This window comes from Nomascus leucogenys, chromosome 9 (assembly GCF_006542625.1).
Source record: "Nomascus leucogenys isolate Asia chromosome 9, Asia_NLE_v1, whole genome shotgun sequence".
NCBI lineage: Eukaryota > Metazoa > Chordata > Mammalia > Primates > Hylobatidae > Nomascus > Nomascus leucogenys.
The window spans coordinates 82,272,450-82,287,762 of NC_044389.1; the positions used below are offsets into that span (position 1 = coordinate 82,272,450).

General features: G+C 32.8%; 1 protein-coding gene across 2 annotated transcripts in view; it reads right to left on the minus strand.

Annotated features, from left to right (window-relative positions):
- Positions 1-840: 840 nt before the first annotated feature.
- The window catches only part of DNAJB14 (DnaJ heat shock protein family (Hsp40) member B14), a 48,465-nt gene continuing 33,992 nt past the window's right edge, over positions 841-15,313 (minus strand). The window contains exons 4-8 of one of the 2 annotated variants that reach the window (XM_003257494.3): positions 13,517-13,702; positions 11,332-11,426; positions 10,415-10,524; positions 8,407-8,579; positions 841-5,726 (exon numbers count right to left, since the gene is read on the minus strand). In XM_003257494.3, the coding sequence (XP_003257542.1) occupies positions 5,602-5,726; positions 8,407-8,579; positions 10,415-10,524; positions 11,332-11,426; positions 13,517-13,702 (689 nt within the window). In that variant the 3' untranslated portion in view covers positions 841-5,601. The remainder of the gene's footprint in view (positions 5,727-8,406; positions 8,580-10,414; positions 10,525-11,331; positions 11,427-13,516; positions 13,703-15,313) is intronic. The other variant, XM_012499397.2, reaches the window with a different exon arrangement.

Sequence of the window (15,313 nt, forward strand, 5' to 3'; positions counted from 1 at the left end):
ACCCTGTTTTTCCTCTACTCCCTTTCATAGCCAAATTTTCAGAAAACTTTAGCCTGGTTTTTAATTGCTGCTTCCGTATGTCACAAATCTAATCAGAGTTCTGTTGATTCTACCTCCTATCTTTGAAAACTATTCACCTATCTATATTCCTACCCTAGTCCAAGCCATGATCATCTCTCTTTTGACAATAACCTCCTATTCTTCTTACATTCTCTTTTGCCCTCCAGTCTCCACAGCAACAAAAATGAGTTCTAAAAACCCAAATCAGATCATTTAACTCCTTCCTTGAAAATCAGGTTTATTGACTTAGGATAAAGTTCAATATCAGCATCATGGTTTATATATCATTCTTACGGGGATCTGGCCCCTATCTTAATTCTCTCACCTACCCTGGATTCCTTATGCTATGATCATACAAGTTTGTTTTCACTTCCATAAAGATTTTTATCACTTTACCAACTTAGCACATTCTGCCTGAGATATTTCTCTAGCATACCTTAATCCTACTAATCTCATCTTTTGCATTTCAGCTTAAATTCACTCTCAGAGAAGCCTTCCCTGACCCTCACTGAATAGTTTAGGTCTTCTAGATAAATGCTTTCATTGTACCCTGTAATTTTCTTTGTAGAATTTATCATAATTATAATTAGTTATTTACTTGATATTTATTTTCTTTGCTAGATGTAAACTCTTTAAGGTTTTTGTCTTTCTTATTCAATGATTAATTTCCAGCACCCAGCTCACTGCCTGGGATGTAGCAACCAATGACATACTTGTTGAATAGTTGAATGAATGAAAGAGTGGCCATATTAAGAGTATAAAACATGATAAAAACAAACATTTTACAGTGAGAACAGACCTTTTTATTAATATATTAAGATAAACTACAGAGACTGAAAGACAAAAATTCATATTTCATTCAGAACATTCATCAAAAATCAAATGCATTTACTTTGAGTTCTCACAGAAAATTTTATTTAAGTCCGATATAACATTAAATATTTTACAAATCAGACATTTCATTTTAAAATCTAATTTATAATCCTGAATGCATTATAGACAAAGTAAGCTCTCCTTTACCAGTTTCGTTTAACTTATACAAGGCTTCCATTATAATTCCATCAAACCTTAAAAATTACCTGCAGCTTTTAAAAACACATAAAGTAAATGGAAAGAAAGTCTTATGTAGCAATCCAAAAACCAATACCAGAAATTGGCAAGAAGCATTTCTTAATACAGATAAACTGCAAAATATCATTTGTGTTTCTTTCTTCTCATTGGTTTAATCATCCTATTCAAAATAATTTTTTGAAACTAATAATTACAATACTCCAATGTCACTGAAAATCTCTATGATTTTAATGGTGTACTTAAATGGCAAAGTAGAATATCAGATTGAAATGTACAGTCTTGTGCTGAAGTGAATGAGACTTGCCATGCCAGATGTCATCTGCTATGTAGTTACAAGACATCTTGGCAACTAGTCGTCCCAGTTTTTACTAACTTACTAAACAAGGACATTTCAAGAAATACTTCTGACCCCTATATATTTCCAGATGGCTGGATATAGAAAGATATAATTGTGTTTGAAGCATGGGCCTTATAATAGGAATCTCTGCATTAAAATATGAAAAAGAGCAACGGAAAGAATTCACACCAATGAATTTGTGTTGACTGATTTTCAAAGTTAGAAATAAAAGTATCCACTGCTAATGGAAGCCCTGCTCTGTGCAAACATAGTGTGGTATATATTAAACAATCACACATTTGAGGTATTAGCTGGAAAAAATATATATATATATACACCTATACATAGACATATCCACAGAATATTCACAAATCTATTGGCCCCAACACCAGCAGATAGTCATATTAAATGAAAAAAATCACATACCAACAGGAAAAAGTTACACATAGGGAATTTACAAAAAATATGGTGCTATAATCCTTAATATAAGGAGTATGTTTTGAATTAATGTTTTGAGGAAAAGTGTTTCCATTTATATGAAAGTATCTATTTAATAGTAATAAAACCAAAAAGGAAGCTGAATTCTAGGACTGTTTTGCCTGCCAAATAATTGAAGGGATGAGCAAAAATTCCTTGAAAAGCCTCATTCTATCCTTTTTCTTTGTAACTAAAAATTAGAATTTAAAATGTTGGAAATTATTGCCAGACAAGTTTCTTTTCATTGGTTTATAGAGAATTTTATGGATTTTAACTAGGCAATGGTCCAATGTGGTCAACAGACATGGTTTTTCAGCTGTTGAATGAAAATTAAAATAAAGATTTATTGTTGATTTTCATTAGTTTTTCTGTTCAGATAAGAAAAAAGATTATGAATTCTCTTTCAGTTTGCTTCACTAATTATGAAGATGGATAGTAATAGGATAGTACGGAACCCAAGCTTCACATGGGGAAGCTCAACAAATGTACAAATTCTCCTCTTAACCATTTGGTCCTCTGACATAAAACTTGCTTAACTGGCAAGATGGCTCACTTGGTCCTCAAGCCAACATCAAGAAATATTTAGCTGTCTTAATACAGATGGGAGATTTTTTTTTTAATGAAATACATAGGAATCCATTAAGTAACATTAGCATGGCATATGTGTTAAATAGCTTCATTTAAAAATGTTACAGATCAACAGAAGGGAAATCAAAAACTTAATCATTTTTCTCAGTAACTACTTTACATACTAGTGTAATTAAAGATTTAACTGGAAGAAAAATTAAGCATAAAACTATAATTAAAGTAAAAAGCTGGTATTCCACATTCCTGTTCCTATGAACACCTGAGCTGACACAAAAGCTGAGTAGTTTAATGCATTGGCATATATATGCCTTAAGGACTGTACTTTTCTCTACCAAATCTTTGTAAATCATAAACAAGCATGTAATGATTATTAAACAAATACTTATTTAGGCATTCAAATGTAATCTGTTTACAAAATATATTATTTTCACTTATTAGATGAATTCAACTTGACATTTTTCATTGTTGAGAATTCAGTTCACATTTAATCAAACTACATTCTGAAATTTACAAATAACTAAATGACTAGCACCAGTCTATTTGGGAACTAAGGAATCAAAAGAAGAGGAGAAAGGTACTATTTTCATTTCCCCCAAACCCTCACAAGGACAATAATGTTTGTGTGTATATGCATGGGTGTATTTGTGTTTATGCAAAAAGGGGTAAAATGTAAAGCATTAATAAATATAACTGCTGCTAAACTGTTAGAATACCAGTTAGAGGAGCTAATAAAGCAATATTCAAAGATTGAGGACTTTTAGGTGGTCATTAGAATGAGCCAATGAAATTGCGAAGTTCATGTAGCTAAAAATAAGATGGCAAAATGTTGGGATTTTTATTATAAAAAAAAAGCAGCAAACATGAAAATCTTTTATCTCAAGATATCTAAACTCTTCTTACTTTATACAATTAACTCCAAATTATAAGACACTTGTTGAGCTTTTATACCATGATATAGATGACATTAAGGACTGAATCTTTACTTGCATACTTCATATGTGGCTTAAATTGTCAGGCACTCAGTCTGTCATTTCTCACTGCAGAAAATTTTATCAAACACATTTTCCCTAGCATTTTATGAAATTTAATGGAATGCAGCAATGCAACTGAAATACTGTCCAAAAGCCATGTATGACTTTATAATATATACTTTATGGTATCACTTAACTTTGTACAATAGACCTATCTCCTTAAAGCTGGGATTAAGGGAAAAAGAATCAGTCAACAAGAAGGTAAGTTCACAGAATTATCAGCCATAATAGTGTAAATTTGCCATTAAAATTAGAAAAATAAATAGATGAAATTTTTTTCACTCAAGTTTTCATAAATTTTCTGATGCATATGAACTTTCAAAGTTAATTAAAATGCTATGAACTTATTTTTTTAAAAACTTACTCTACAGGCTCAACAAAATATTTAAAATTGTATTTTCTCTTAAGCACTGCGTTTTTTTTTTTAAGTTAACATTTCTAAGAGCAAGTTGGTTAAGCTGTCCAGTTTTCCTATGACAGTATGTTGTTTAGTTTAACCTACTAATTCAATCAGGCATTTCTATTGATTCACCTGGAAAAGGGGATACAAGAGAACATTTTTAAGAGGTCATTTTAGCAGTTGTATTCAACAGATGCCATAAATTAACTACATTCAGAAAGAAAACTTAAACAAAGAACAAAGCCACCCTATCTAGCATTCTCTCACTCACAAAGAAGTATCAAAGATATGTTTATGTTCCATTAACTGAGTATGAAGCAAAATCATTAAAATATTACAACTGCTAAACACAGAAGACTAGAAATCAAATAGTTTCATATCCAGTATACAGGCACCAAAAACTTCAATTTTCAGCTGTTTTTTTTTCTAATTCATATTATGGATTTACTTACAAGGAGCTTATTCCTATAGGATTAATTCAGTTACTCAATGGTGAATAGATTTTAGCTCAGAATTTTTAAAGGATGACTTGCTTTAAATTACTATTCTACCTGCTGCTATATTTCTGCTCACACTTGCATGTGGCCAAACAGATCATGCTCTGATCAGATAAGTATACTGTAATCTACTTATATGTTTAGGAGTTGGCATAGAGTTAAAAGGCACAAAGCTGTATTTCAGTACTCATTTTTCTTATTACTTATTTGTAGAAGAACTTCTTTGGATCCTGCTTAAATGATCACCAAGAAACTGCAAATTCCTATGGGGGAAAATGTGAGTCCTCTTTATAAATTTTAGCAGCCCTTCAAGGACATATACATCAAAATTTGGTGGCCTTTAAAGTATTGGAATTGTAAATGACATAACTGCACTTTACTGTTGAAGACCCTTTTAGTTTAATATTTATAGCCATTTCCTCATATTTTCTTTAAAATCTATCAGTATAGTATTTTCATTTCTATGCATGTATATGTATAGTAATTCATAAAACTAAATGGCAAACTGATATTCTACACCAGTTCATTTATCTCAATATATATTTTGGAATATAACGGCAATATTAAAAATATCAATTCCCTCTAAGCTGATAATACTATAAGATTTTACACAAAGTTAAAGTTTTTGTTTTTTCTTTTTGAAAAAGTTTCATTGTTTAAAGTCCACATATTTGACACCTTGATAAGGAAAATGTAAATGTGTCATATAACATTTATTCCATCAATTTAAACTGAAGTGTCTCATGGAGCTAAACACTAAAAGAATTTAAATAAAAAAGCAGTAACCTGTATGTACACAAAATGATCATTCCATAAATATTTACATGACAAGGGAAAAAATGGGGAATCACTAAAACTGGAAATTGCTACAGGTGTGATAATCCTTTCTCAAGACATTTTAGTTAGGAATCATGTAAGCTTTTAAAATGAAAATAATTGTAGAAGCGTAACTAAAATATTCCATTTTAGTTTTCAGTTACTATTTAAAGGAGCCAGTAGGTCATAAACAGTCCAAGATTTCAGGAACCAACTGTTCAGTTTAGTTTTCAGTATCAAATCTTTTCCTTCATCTCTCATGATGAAACCAAACTTACAGAAAAAATAAAGAGTACGCTAAAAGGTATAAATAAAAATTCCAGTTCATCCTCCTTTATAAAGACTGGTAAGCCGCTCTAATTCTTTACAGTTGTCCATGCTCAAGGCATCTGCCTTCCTTCGGAGTCGATCATCACGGTATACTTTTGCTGCATACTGCATATCTGTTTCTGTTAACAAAGAAAAATATTTTGCTAATTGAATGAAATTTTTGTCACCTAGCTGCTTAAGCTCAAGTGATGCTTTACAGGAGCCCTTCGACATATTTTGATTAACTGACTTAAAAAAAAATCCAAATACAACTCCTAAAAGCCATTTTAGTAGGAAAAAAACTTTTTATGAAAACTTTATCTGAAGTCTAGCAGGTAAAACAAACACAGAAAATAAATAAGGATAGAATCCTGTCAACTCATGTTGGAATCCTTTCTCTCTACTCCTGTTCCCCAGTGGTTTAAAAACTATTCCTCTGAAGCATCATCTTTGACTCTTTTCCTAAAAATATTATATGCTTTTCAATAATGCCAGTGGTTGTTTTTGCTGTGGCCTTCTGTTAAGATTTCAGATTATCCCAAGACTTAAGTATTTAATAAAAAACTTAAAATCTTATTCTGAGTTTACTTAAATTAAAAAAATACATATAATAATGTTACTGAAGGAACACAGATTTAAAAAATGCTTGTTATATGATCGTAATATTGCTATTCAGCAAATAAGTACTTCTGAGGCTTCCTTCAGTGTGTGGGACAGCACAGCTACTAATGAACACAGATTAAAAAAATGCTTGTTATATGATCGTAATATTGCTATTCAGCAAGTAAGTACTTCTGAGGCTTCCTTCAGTGTGTGGGACAGCACAGCTACAAATCAAAATTCTTCAAGGAGTATTTCTTGTTTTTTCCTGTTACTCTCAGTCATTTCACTGTTTATTAATACCTGTAAAGACTAGGAGCACTTAAAGAAGATGTAACAGAAAAAGAAATCAGTTACTTTCTGGAACACAATGGCCAAAGTAGAAGACATCTGCTTTATATGGATTAGTCAAGATCACATTCAAGATACACTCACAGTTAAGACAGTATTCCATTTGTAAAGATCTCCAGAAATAATCTTTACTAAATCAACTGGACTAAGATTAACAACTCAATCAATATTATCCTATGCCTTTTATTTACACATAATGCGCTTATATCTATTTACAGATGACTGTTCCCAAAGAAGAAATTTGAGACTTAGATAAACCAAAGTTCACACTGCTAACGAATGGCAGAGTCTAGATTCCAATCCAACTCTCCAATGCCTAGCCTGCATTCTTTCCATTATTTCAAAGTACTGCTTGGGCTGGATAATTTTTTTGTTGTGGGGGGCCTGTCCTGTGCATTGTAGGATGTTTAGCAGCATCCCTGACCTTAACCCGCTAGATGCCAGTAGCAATCCCTTTCCATTCCCATCCCATGATGACACACAAAAGTATCTCCAGACATTACCAAACATCTCTAGGGATGGGCGGGGTGGGGGAAGGGTGGCAACTCACTCCCAGCTGAAAACCTAAAAATCACTAGTCTAATGTAACCTTCTCCACACTGAGGACAGACTGATTTCACAAACTCATTGAGTTAGAAGTCAAAGAGGTCACATCTCTAACTGCCACTATATAGAGGAGAAAACGAAGACCAGAGAGGTTAAGGACTCTCTTAGAAGTTACATTTTATCAACTTTTCCCTAGCAAGGGGGAAATGATGATAACTGCTGACACTTTCTGAGCATTTACTATGTGTGAAGTACTTTATTGCCTGATTTAATTTTCACAACAAACCCCATAAAGTTGGTTATTTCTGAGAAGACTTTGGAGCACAGGGCCTGGATTCTAGAGACAAATTGTCTGGTTTTGAATCACAAACGACCTCTATGACCTTGGGCAAGTTAGTAATCTCTCTTTGCTTCAGTTTCTTCCTGTGTAAAATGAGTATAATCTCACAGGGTTGTTGTGGAGATTAAATGAGTTAATACTTATAACGTGCTTGGGACAGTGACTGAAACAGTAGGCATTATATAAATGATAGCCATTATTTCCTCTTCCCACTCATCATCACCCATTTTACACATGAAATAAACTCACAGAGGTTACAATTTGTCAGCTAAAAATTTCAGAGCTAGGATTCAACTTTACTCAGTTTAATTCCAAAGTCAGTTCTCCTAACACTACACTATATGGTCTACATCATTATTCATAACAATGGTCACAAAAACAAGAACCACAACACTCAATTCACATGCAACATCTCAGCAGATTCTTATGTCAATCTTTATAGATGGAACTGTTCCTTAAATTAAGAAAACTGAGGCTGGAAAAGCCTAAGCAAATTAAGTGTTCTGAAGAGCCTCTCTGTGTACAAAGTAAAGAAAAAAGAAATGTCAACAAAACTCATTGTACATTAAATTCTAAATACAAAAGCTAAATTAATAAAGAGTTTCAAACTTAACTCTGAAAACAGGATGCATCTTAAAATTGATGACATAGTTTATCTGCCAGGATTTTTTTGTTTCTTGGTGGTACATAAAAGAATGATGTGTCTTATGATGGATATTATCAATACAATAAAATTTGGTATTACTTATTCAACCAAATATTTATGGATAACAACAATACACAAGTACCATTTATTAAGGCCTTACTATGTGTCAATTCCTGTGTTAGGCCACATGTATATAAAACACATGATCTCATTTAAGTACTGTGCTCCAATTATGTGCCAGGGAATTCCAGAACATTCCTTGAATAGGTAAATCTACATTAATCAGTTCTAAAGACTGTGAATAAGTTTTAAAATGTTAAAAACATGACAAACTTACTTTGTTGTCTTTCTTTCCAGCAGTTATTTCGAATATTAGTCACATAATCTTCCTCCACACTCTTTTCTACCTTTTGTAATAACATTCCTTTATATTCATTTTTAAAGTCCTTGTTGACATAATAAACAACACCCAAGTTTTCTGTCTGCATTTTAATAGTTTGCCCTGTTCCACTGTAAAAGAGATGCATCATTATTTTAATTAAAATTGGACATTCCAATATGCTACTGTAAACGAAGCGAACAAAAACAATTAAAAATCATTGAAAAGTTAATATCGCTAATACAGGTTGAGCCTCCCTAATCCAAAACTCTGAAATCCGAAATGCTCTAAAATCTAAGACTTTCTGAGCATCGACAAGATGGCACAAGTGAAAAATTCCAAAGCTGACCTCATGTGATGGGTCACCTTTTAATCAAAACACAGCATCATAGGTGGAAACTAAAAGCCTGTAGTTGTTTGTCGTTGCTATTGTTTAACAGCTCACACAGGTATTCTAGTGATGCTAATATGCTGGTTATTTAACCCTGAACACATTATTTTTTCACTGTTAAATACTTATATGTGAATTAGAGTAAGAAAGTGATTGGCCGGGCGCGGTGGCTCACGCTTGTAATCCCAGCACTTTGGGAGGCCAAGGCGGGCGGATCACGAGGTCAGGAGATTGAGACCACGGTGAAACCCCGTCTCTACTAAAAAATACAAAAAATTAGCCGGGCGTGGTGGCGGGCGCCTGTAGTCACAGCTACTCGGAGAGGCTGAGGCAGGAGAATGGCGTGGACCCGGGAGGCGGAGCTTGCAGTGAGCTGAGATCGCGCCACTGCACTCCAGCCTGGGTGACAGAGCAAGACTCTGTCTCAAAAAAAAAAAAAAAGAGAAAGTGATTGCTTATCAGTAGCATATAAATTCAGAGTCAGGAATGATGCCAAACAACCACAGGTTGTCCACATGGGTGGCTGAGATAGTAATACCTTTGCTTTCTGATAGTTCAGTGTATACAAACTTTGTTTCATGTGCAAAGTGACTAAAAATATTGTATAAAATTACCTTCAGGCTGTGTGAATAGGGTATATATAAAACATAAATTTCATTTTTAGACTTGGGTACCATTCTCAAGACATCTCATAAAATATACGCAAATATTACAAAATCTGAAAAAATCCAAAATCCAAAACACTTCTGGTCTCAAGTATTTTGGATAAGAAATACTCAATTTGTAATTTATTTACGTTCTCTCAAATTGCCTAAAACTATGATTTCATGTCACAAAAAGTAACCACACTTTTAAATATACTATGTTTTTATAAAGTTATCTCAATTTTTTGTTAATAAAAATCTTATTTGGAAGTAATAAGGTAATTGTTATTTTTGGACCAATGTGATTTTAATACTGTAAAATCACTGATTTTTATTATTTTTTCTTTATATGTTTTTTATTTATTCATGCTGCTATAACAGCCAATATGATGTTATAGTTTCTTTTATGTTCACTGTATTAAAGTTGTCTAGATTGCATGCTGTATTAAATTTCCTTTATTTCCTGACCTCTTATACATAAAGTATATGGTGAAAAAAATACATCATAAAAAAGTAATATTTGTTTTTATTTAATTGATATTTTGCAAAATGAAGAGTAAAGTCATTTCCCCCTTAATGATATAAATCTATGTAACATCAATCATTGCTCTTTCTGTCTTTAGTTCTGTCCTTTAGAGTATTTTTTGCCTTTAATGTCAACACGTTACCTACCACATTAAATTGTTATCAAGTTCAAATACAGCATTTCTGTCCTTATCCACAGTGGAAGAATAGAAACGTAAATTAACAACATAAGACAAATTTATTACTTAAAGTAACTATTATAAAAATTAGATAGAAATTTAAAATCTGGTACACTTGCAGTAATAGATTTGGCACTTAAAAGTTTGCAAGAGCACAAGCTCTTTAAAGGAAGCTAGGTCAGAAATAGCAACAATTCATTTTTGTAAAACTTCATTTAGCTACTTACGATCTGGGATATAAGGAATAAGGAGGATTAGAGACCATCAACTGGCTTAATAATGACACGAGGATCAATACAATTATGGGCATCAGCTGGATAAACACAGAAAAACCTCCCTATAAAAAATCATCAAAGAATAACAAATTGTAATATAACTGTAGTTGTTAATAATCCAACAGTTGTCATACATTTTGAGGCAAAAAGGGCATTTGAGATCATCTAATTCAGTGCTTTCAAATCTGCATAACCATACCAATGGGGTGATTCTTAAATATAACTGTCCAGGCACATCACCAGGAGATTCTGATTTGAAAAACACTGATAAAATTTGATTTCATTTTATGGATGAGGAAGTCTTCATTTATTTCTCTCTCTCCCGACTCCCTCCCCCGACACACACAGAGATGCTATCAATATGCTGCAGGCTGTAAAACCATTTTTTACCTTGGATAAGAGGGTAGAAGATAGGAGCTGATGAGTGGCAAAGCTGGGGGCCAGGCCTTTTAATTTCTAGTCTAGCGCTCTTTCCATTTACCTTTCCACTTCATGTAATTAAATTGCTATAGGCAATTACGTATAACTGCATTAGAACAAGGAAAGTTACCTCCAATTCAAGTTTTTCAGTATTCTAAATTCTTCAGGGCCAACAATAACAAGTTACCTTCACAACATGCATAGTGCAGGTGTACCTTCATTAGAATCATAGAATAACAAATCTAAAGGGGTCATACTATCCAACCACCCCTGGCTGACCTCTCCTCCTATTCCTACAATGTCCCTAAGGATTTTCTAGTCTCTACTGAACACCTCTAGTAAGAGAAAACTCATTATTTCCTACAACTACTTGCCCTCTTTTCAGACAACTCTAATTGCTTTTCCTGAGCTGAAATTTGCCATTTTGTGATTTCTAGTCATAAACGTACATCTCCTCTTTCCTCTTCTCTTTCATGTCCACTATGTCGATGCTGATGTTGTTGGCTATAACCAGCTCTTCCATTTGAAAAAGAATGTACACTACCTAAAAAATTAAAAGCAAGGTTAAATTAGGGAGAGCAATTATGATCAGAAAAAATACATTTTCTTTCACATTTTTCTTTAATTTTAAAAAATTACTAAAATAATGCATGTGTATTTTCAGTAGTAAATACTTATTGCCCTCTCCTCTTGTAAGTGAAGGGTGGACAGAAATATGAATGATTCTTCCCAATCTGCTTCCTTTACAGGTAGAAGTTCCTTCTTTATGAAAACTTGACTAAGAGTTTCTCTACACACATAGATATAAACCTCTTTTGTTTATGATTAGTTGTTTTTATAAATGTTGGATTATTACTTTGAAACTTTGCTTTTTGCATTTATCAATGAATCATAAACATCTCTAGAAATCAAAAGATAGTATTCAAATTCATTTTTAAAAAATAGCCCTATAATATATCTTGGTATAGATGGACCACAATTTATTCAAACACTCTCTTGCTGATAAACATTCAAGTTGTTTTCATATAAGATGACCAATCAGAAATGGCTACCATTGAGAAACTATGTTATAACTAGCAAAATAACTGCAAATCAAGTATCAGAAGAAAATTTACTATTGCCTGAAAGATTTCTGATTGTTCCTAGTATATTTCCAGTCAAAATTACTAGTTTTAATAATTTTTCTGTAATTATGTATTCTAACATGTCAAAACACAGGTTATATTCAGTCATTAATTTGCATTTATATATCCTCTTTCCTTCAAGGGTGCTTTGCAAAATGTCCTATCAATGAGCCCAACCTTGCCGGGCATGGTGGCTCACTTCTGTAATCCCAGCACAGGATTTGGGAGGCTAAGGTGGGAGGATCACTTGAAGCCAGGAGTTCAAGACCAGCCTGGACAACATAGCAAGACCCTGTCTCTACAAAAAAGTTTAAAAAAAATTAGCCAGATATGTGGTACACGCCAGTAGTACCAGCAACTTGGGAAGCTGAGGTGGGAGGATTGGTGGAGCCTAGGATTTTGAGGCTGCACTGAGCTATTATTGCCCCAGTGTACTCCAGCCTGGGCAACAGAGCAAGACCCTGTCTCTATTAAAAAATAAAAAGAAATGACCACAACCTTTCTCAATAATATTCAGAGAGGGCCACCAGGTCCAATTACATTGCTACATTCATGAAGATTCTCTTAATATTGAATGGGATTTACTTCAGCACCTCAAGTAAATTTTGTAAACAAGACTAAAGCTATAATTTTAAGTACCTTAGAGGAGCTACATTCAAGGAAAATAGATATCCACAATAACAACTCACAGTACAGTAAGTCCTCACCTAACGTCATCAAGAGGTCCTTGGAAACTGCAACTTTAAGTAAACGTGATGTACTATATGCCTTAGCAATTTAACTGTTGTTTGTATCAATTAGCCTGTGGTAAAATTAGTTGTTATACAGAACATTGTTTCACTTACAGTCACAGTTTCCAAAAACCTTATGTTAAGTGACCATTTACTGTAAATGTAAGTGGAGTTTAATACTATTTATGTTGGTACTATAAAATCTATCCATTTAGTAGTATCACTACAATATTTCACTTTGATAGTCTAGTTAAAGTTAGCTATTTCTATTTTAATATAAACTTAAAAACCCACTTACTTTGTATATAACCTATGAATCAGATTTTCTACTGTTTAAATGGAAATAGAGATGAGTACCTCTACATATATCCAAATTAGCCAACTATAATGTTATTGATAAAATATTTACAAAGATCTCTAGAGAAGCAATGTCAAATAGTCATCCAGGTTTAAGTAAAGAAAACCATTCATAATTGTAATAGTACTTACCTAAGACATTGCCATTACATTTCCTGCTTACATTCCCTTTCAGCTTTACATAAAATACAGAGTATCTGTACTCTTCATTTTTTTAAATTAAAATATGTTCTAGGAAAAAGGCAGGCTATTATAAAAGTAATAACCCTAATTTTTTTCTCCTGCTTTCATGAAAAACCATCACAGGATCATAACACTACAAGAAATGTAGGGGAAAAGGTAGATACATCTTTAAATAACGTAACTGGAGGTGAGACTCTGTAGCTTCATAAAATATAGTATCTATAATTACATTAAAATACCTGAAGGAAATCCACCCCCAAAAAATATATTAAACAAGTCTTCTGGAGTTATGTCAGCTTCACAACCTCTATGGAAGTTAAATCTGCCATTGTTTTGGTGGTTACATGCTTGTTCTTCATTGCCTGTGAGATCATACTGTTTTCGCTTTTCTGGATTACTTAAAACAGCATAAGCATTTCCAATCTCTGAAAAAGTAATGAGTAAAAGTTGGTAAGCAAAGTTTTTATATTATAAAAGGCTGCCCCACATAAAAACTAATGTCATGCTGAAAAAAAGACTACCTAAAACTAATCCAGAAACTTGTTAAAAATAAGTTCTTTTAAAGATATATATTGTTTGCAATTACACATATTATCTCTCAATACAACTTTTTATACCAAACAGACAAGACTCTCTACTGCCTTGAAAACAAAGGAATATCCATCTTCCTTTTTTAACATTGTGCTCCATCTCCTAAAATCCTGCCTCTTAAGCCATTCTTCAAGTGGTTTAAACCAATAACAATAGCAGTAGCTACCATTTATTGAGTACCTAAGAACTGCCAGGCTCTGCACCCAATACCTTATTACATTGTCCGTTATTATCCCCACTTTACAAATGAGGGCCCTGAAATTCAAGAAGGTTAAATAACTCATGCAAAGTCAAATTATTCTTAGCAAATAAGTACACTCTTTTTATGCAGCCTATACCAAAAATCTTTTTTTGCACCCTGGAGCCTGAATGAGCTATTCTTTCATTCTATTATCCCGAACAATTTATCCCCTAAAACAGTAAACTCCATAAAGACAGGGACTGTGTTTATGCTTTCATGGCAATATCCCCAAGGTCCAGAATAAAGTCTGAATTAGTTTTTAAATAAATACAGACAGTCCTCAGTTTTTCTATTTCACTTTGCTACCTTCATAACAAAAAAATTCTATTTCCCATCTCACAGTCCCAAATCCAAAAGAGATAATGTTACACAGGTTACCAGAATTTACTTAAAACAGCATAAGCATTTCCAATCTCTGAAAAAGAAATGAGTAAAAGTTGGTAAGCAAAGTTTTTATATTATAAAAGGCTGCCCCACATAAAAACTAATGTCATGCTGAAGAAAAAGACTACCTGAAACTAATCCAGAAAATTGTTAAAATTTACAAATTTACCAATTTACAAGTTGTAATGCTTTGAATCTAAAACTAAGAACTATCTTATTCTTATTCTGACACTTCTAATAGTTAATCACTTCATAAATACATCTTGCTTCTTAAACTAGATTGTAAGCCTCTTGCAATACAGAATATTTTAAAAATAGTTTTTGGATCCCATGCGGTGGCTGCCATAGGTACTGTACAAGCAAACAGATCTCATTAGGTAGTTGTTTTTGGATGATTACACATTACACTGAAATTAATTATATACAATACTCTGGATATTTTCTTCTAATCAAGCTTCTTAAAACTGGGATTCAGAGATTGCTTTCAAATGGTGTGTATACCTTGCTGAATGAAAAATTAGGTGAATGATCCATCTATCTGAGGAGATACTTTCTTCAGATTCTCAAAGAATCTGTGACTCAGAAATGTAGCCATCATTTATGAGTTATTTCAAAGGTAAAGTATAATCAAAGATCCAAACAATGTACTTACAAACAACACCAAGGTATTAACTCATACCTAAAAAAAGAAGCATATCTATCAATCTCTGCTAAAATTGTATTTTTAGTAACAACATCAATTTTAGGATTTAACATCTATAAACTAAAAGGGCTAGCCCATGTAATGTAATAATGCTACTTTAATAGTTTTAATACTTTA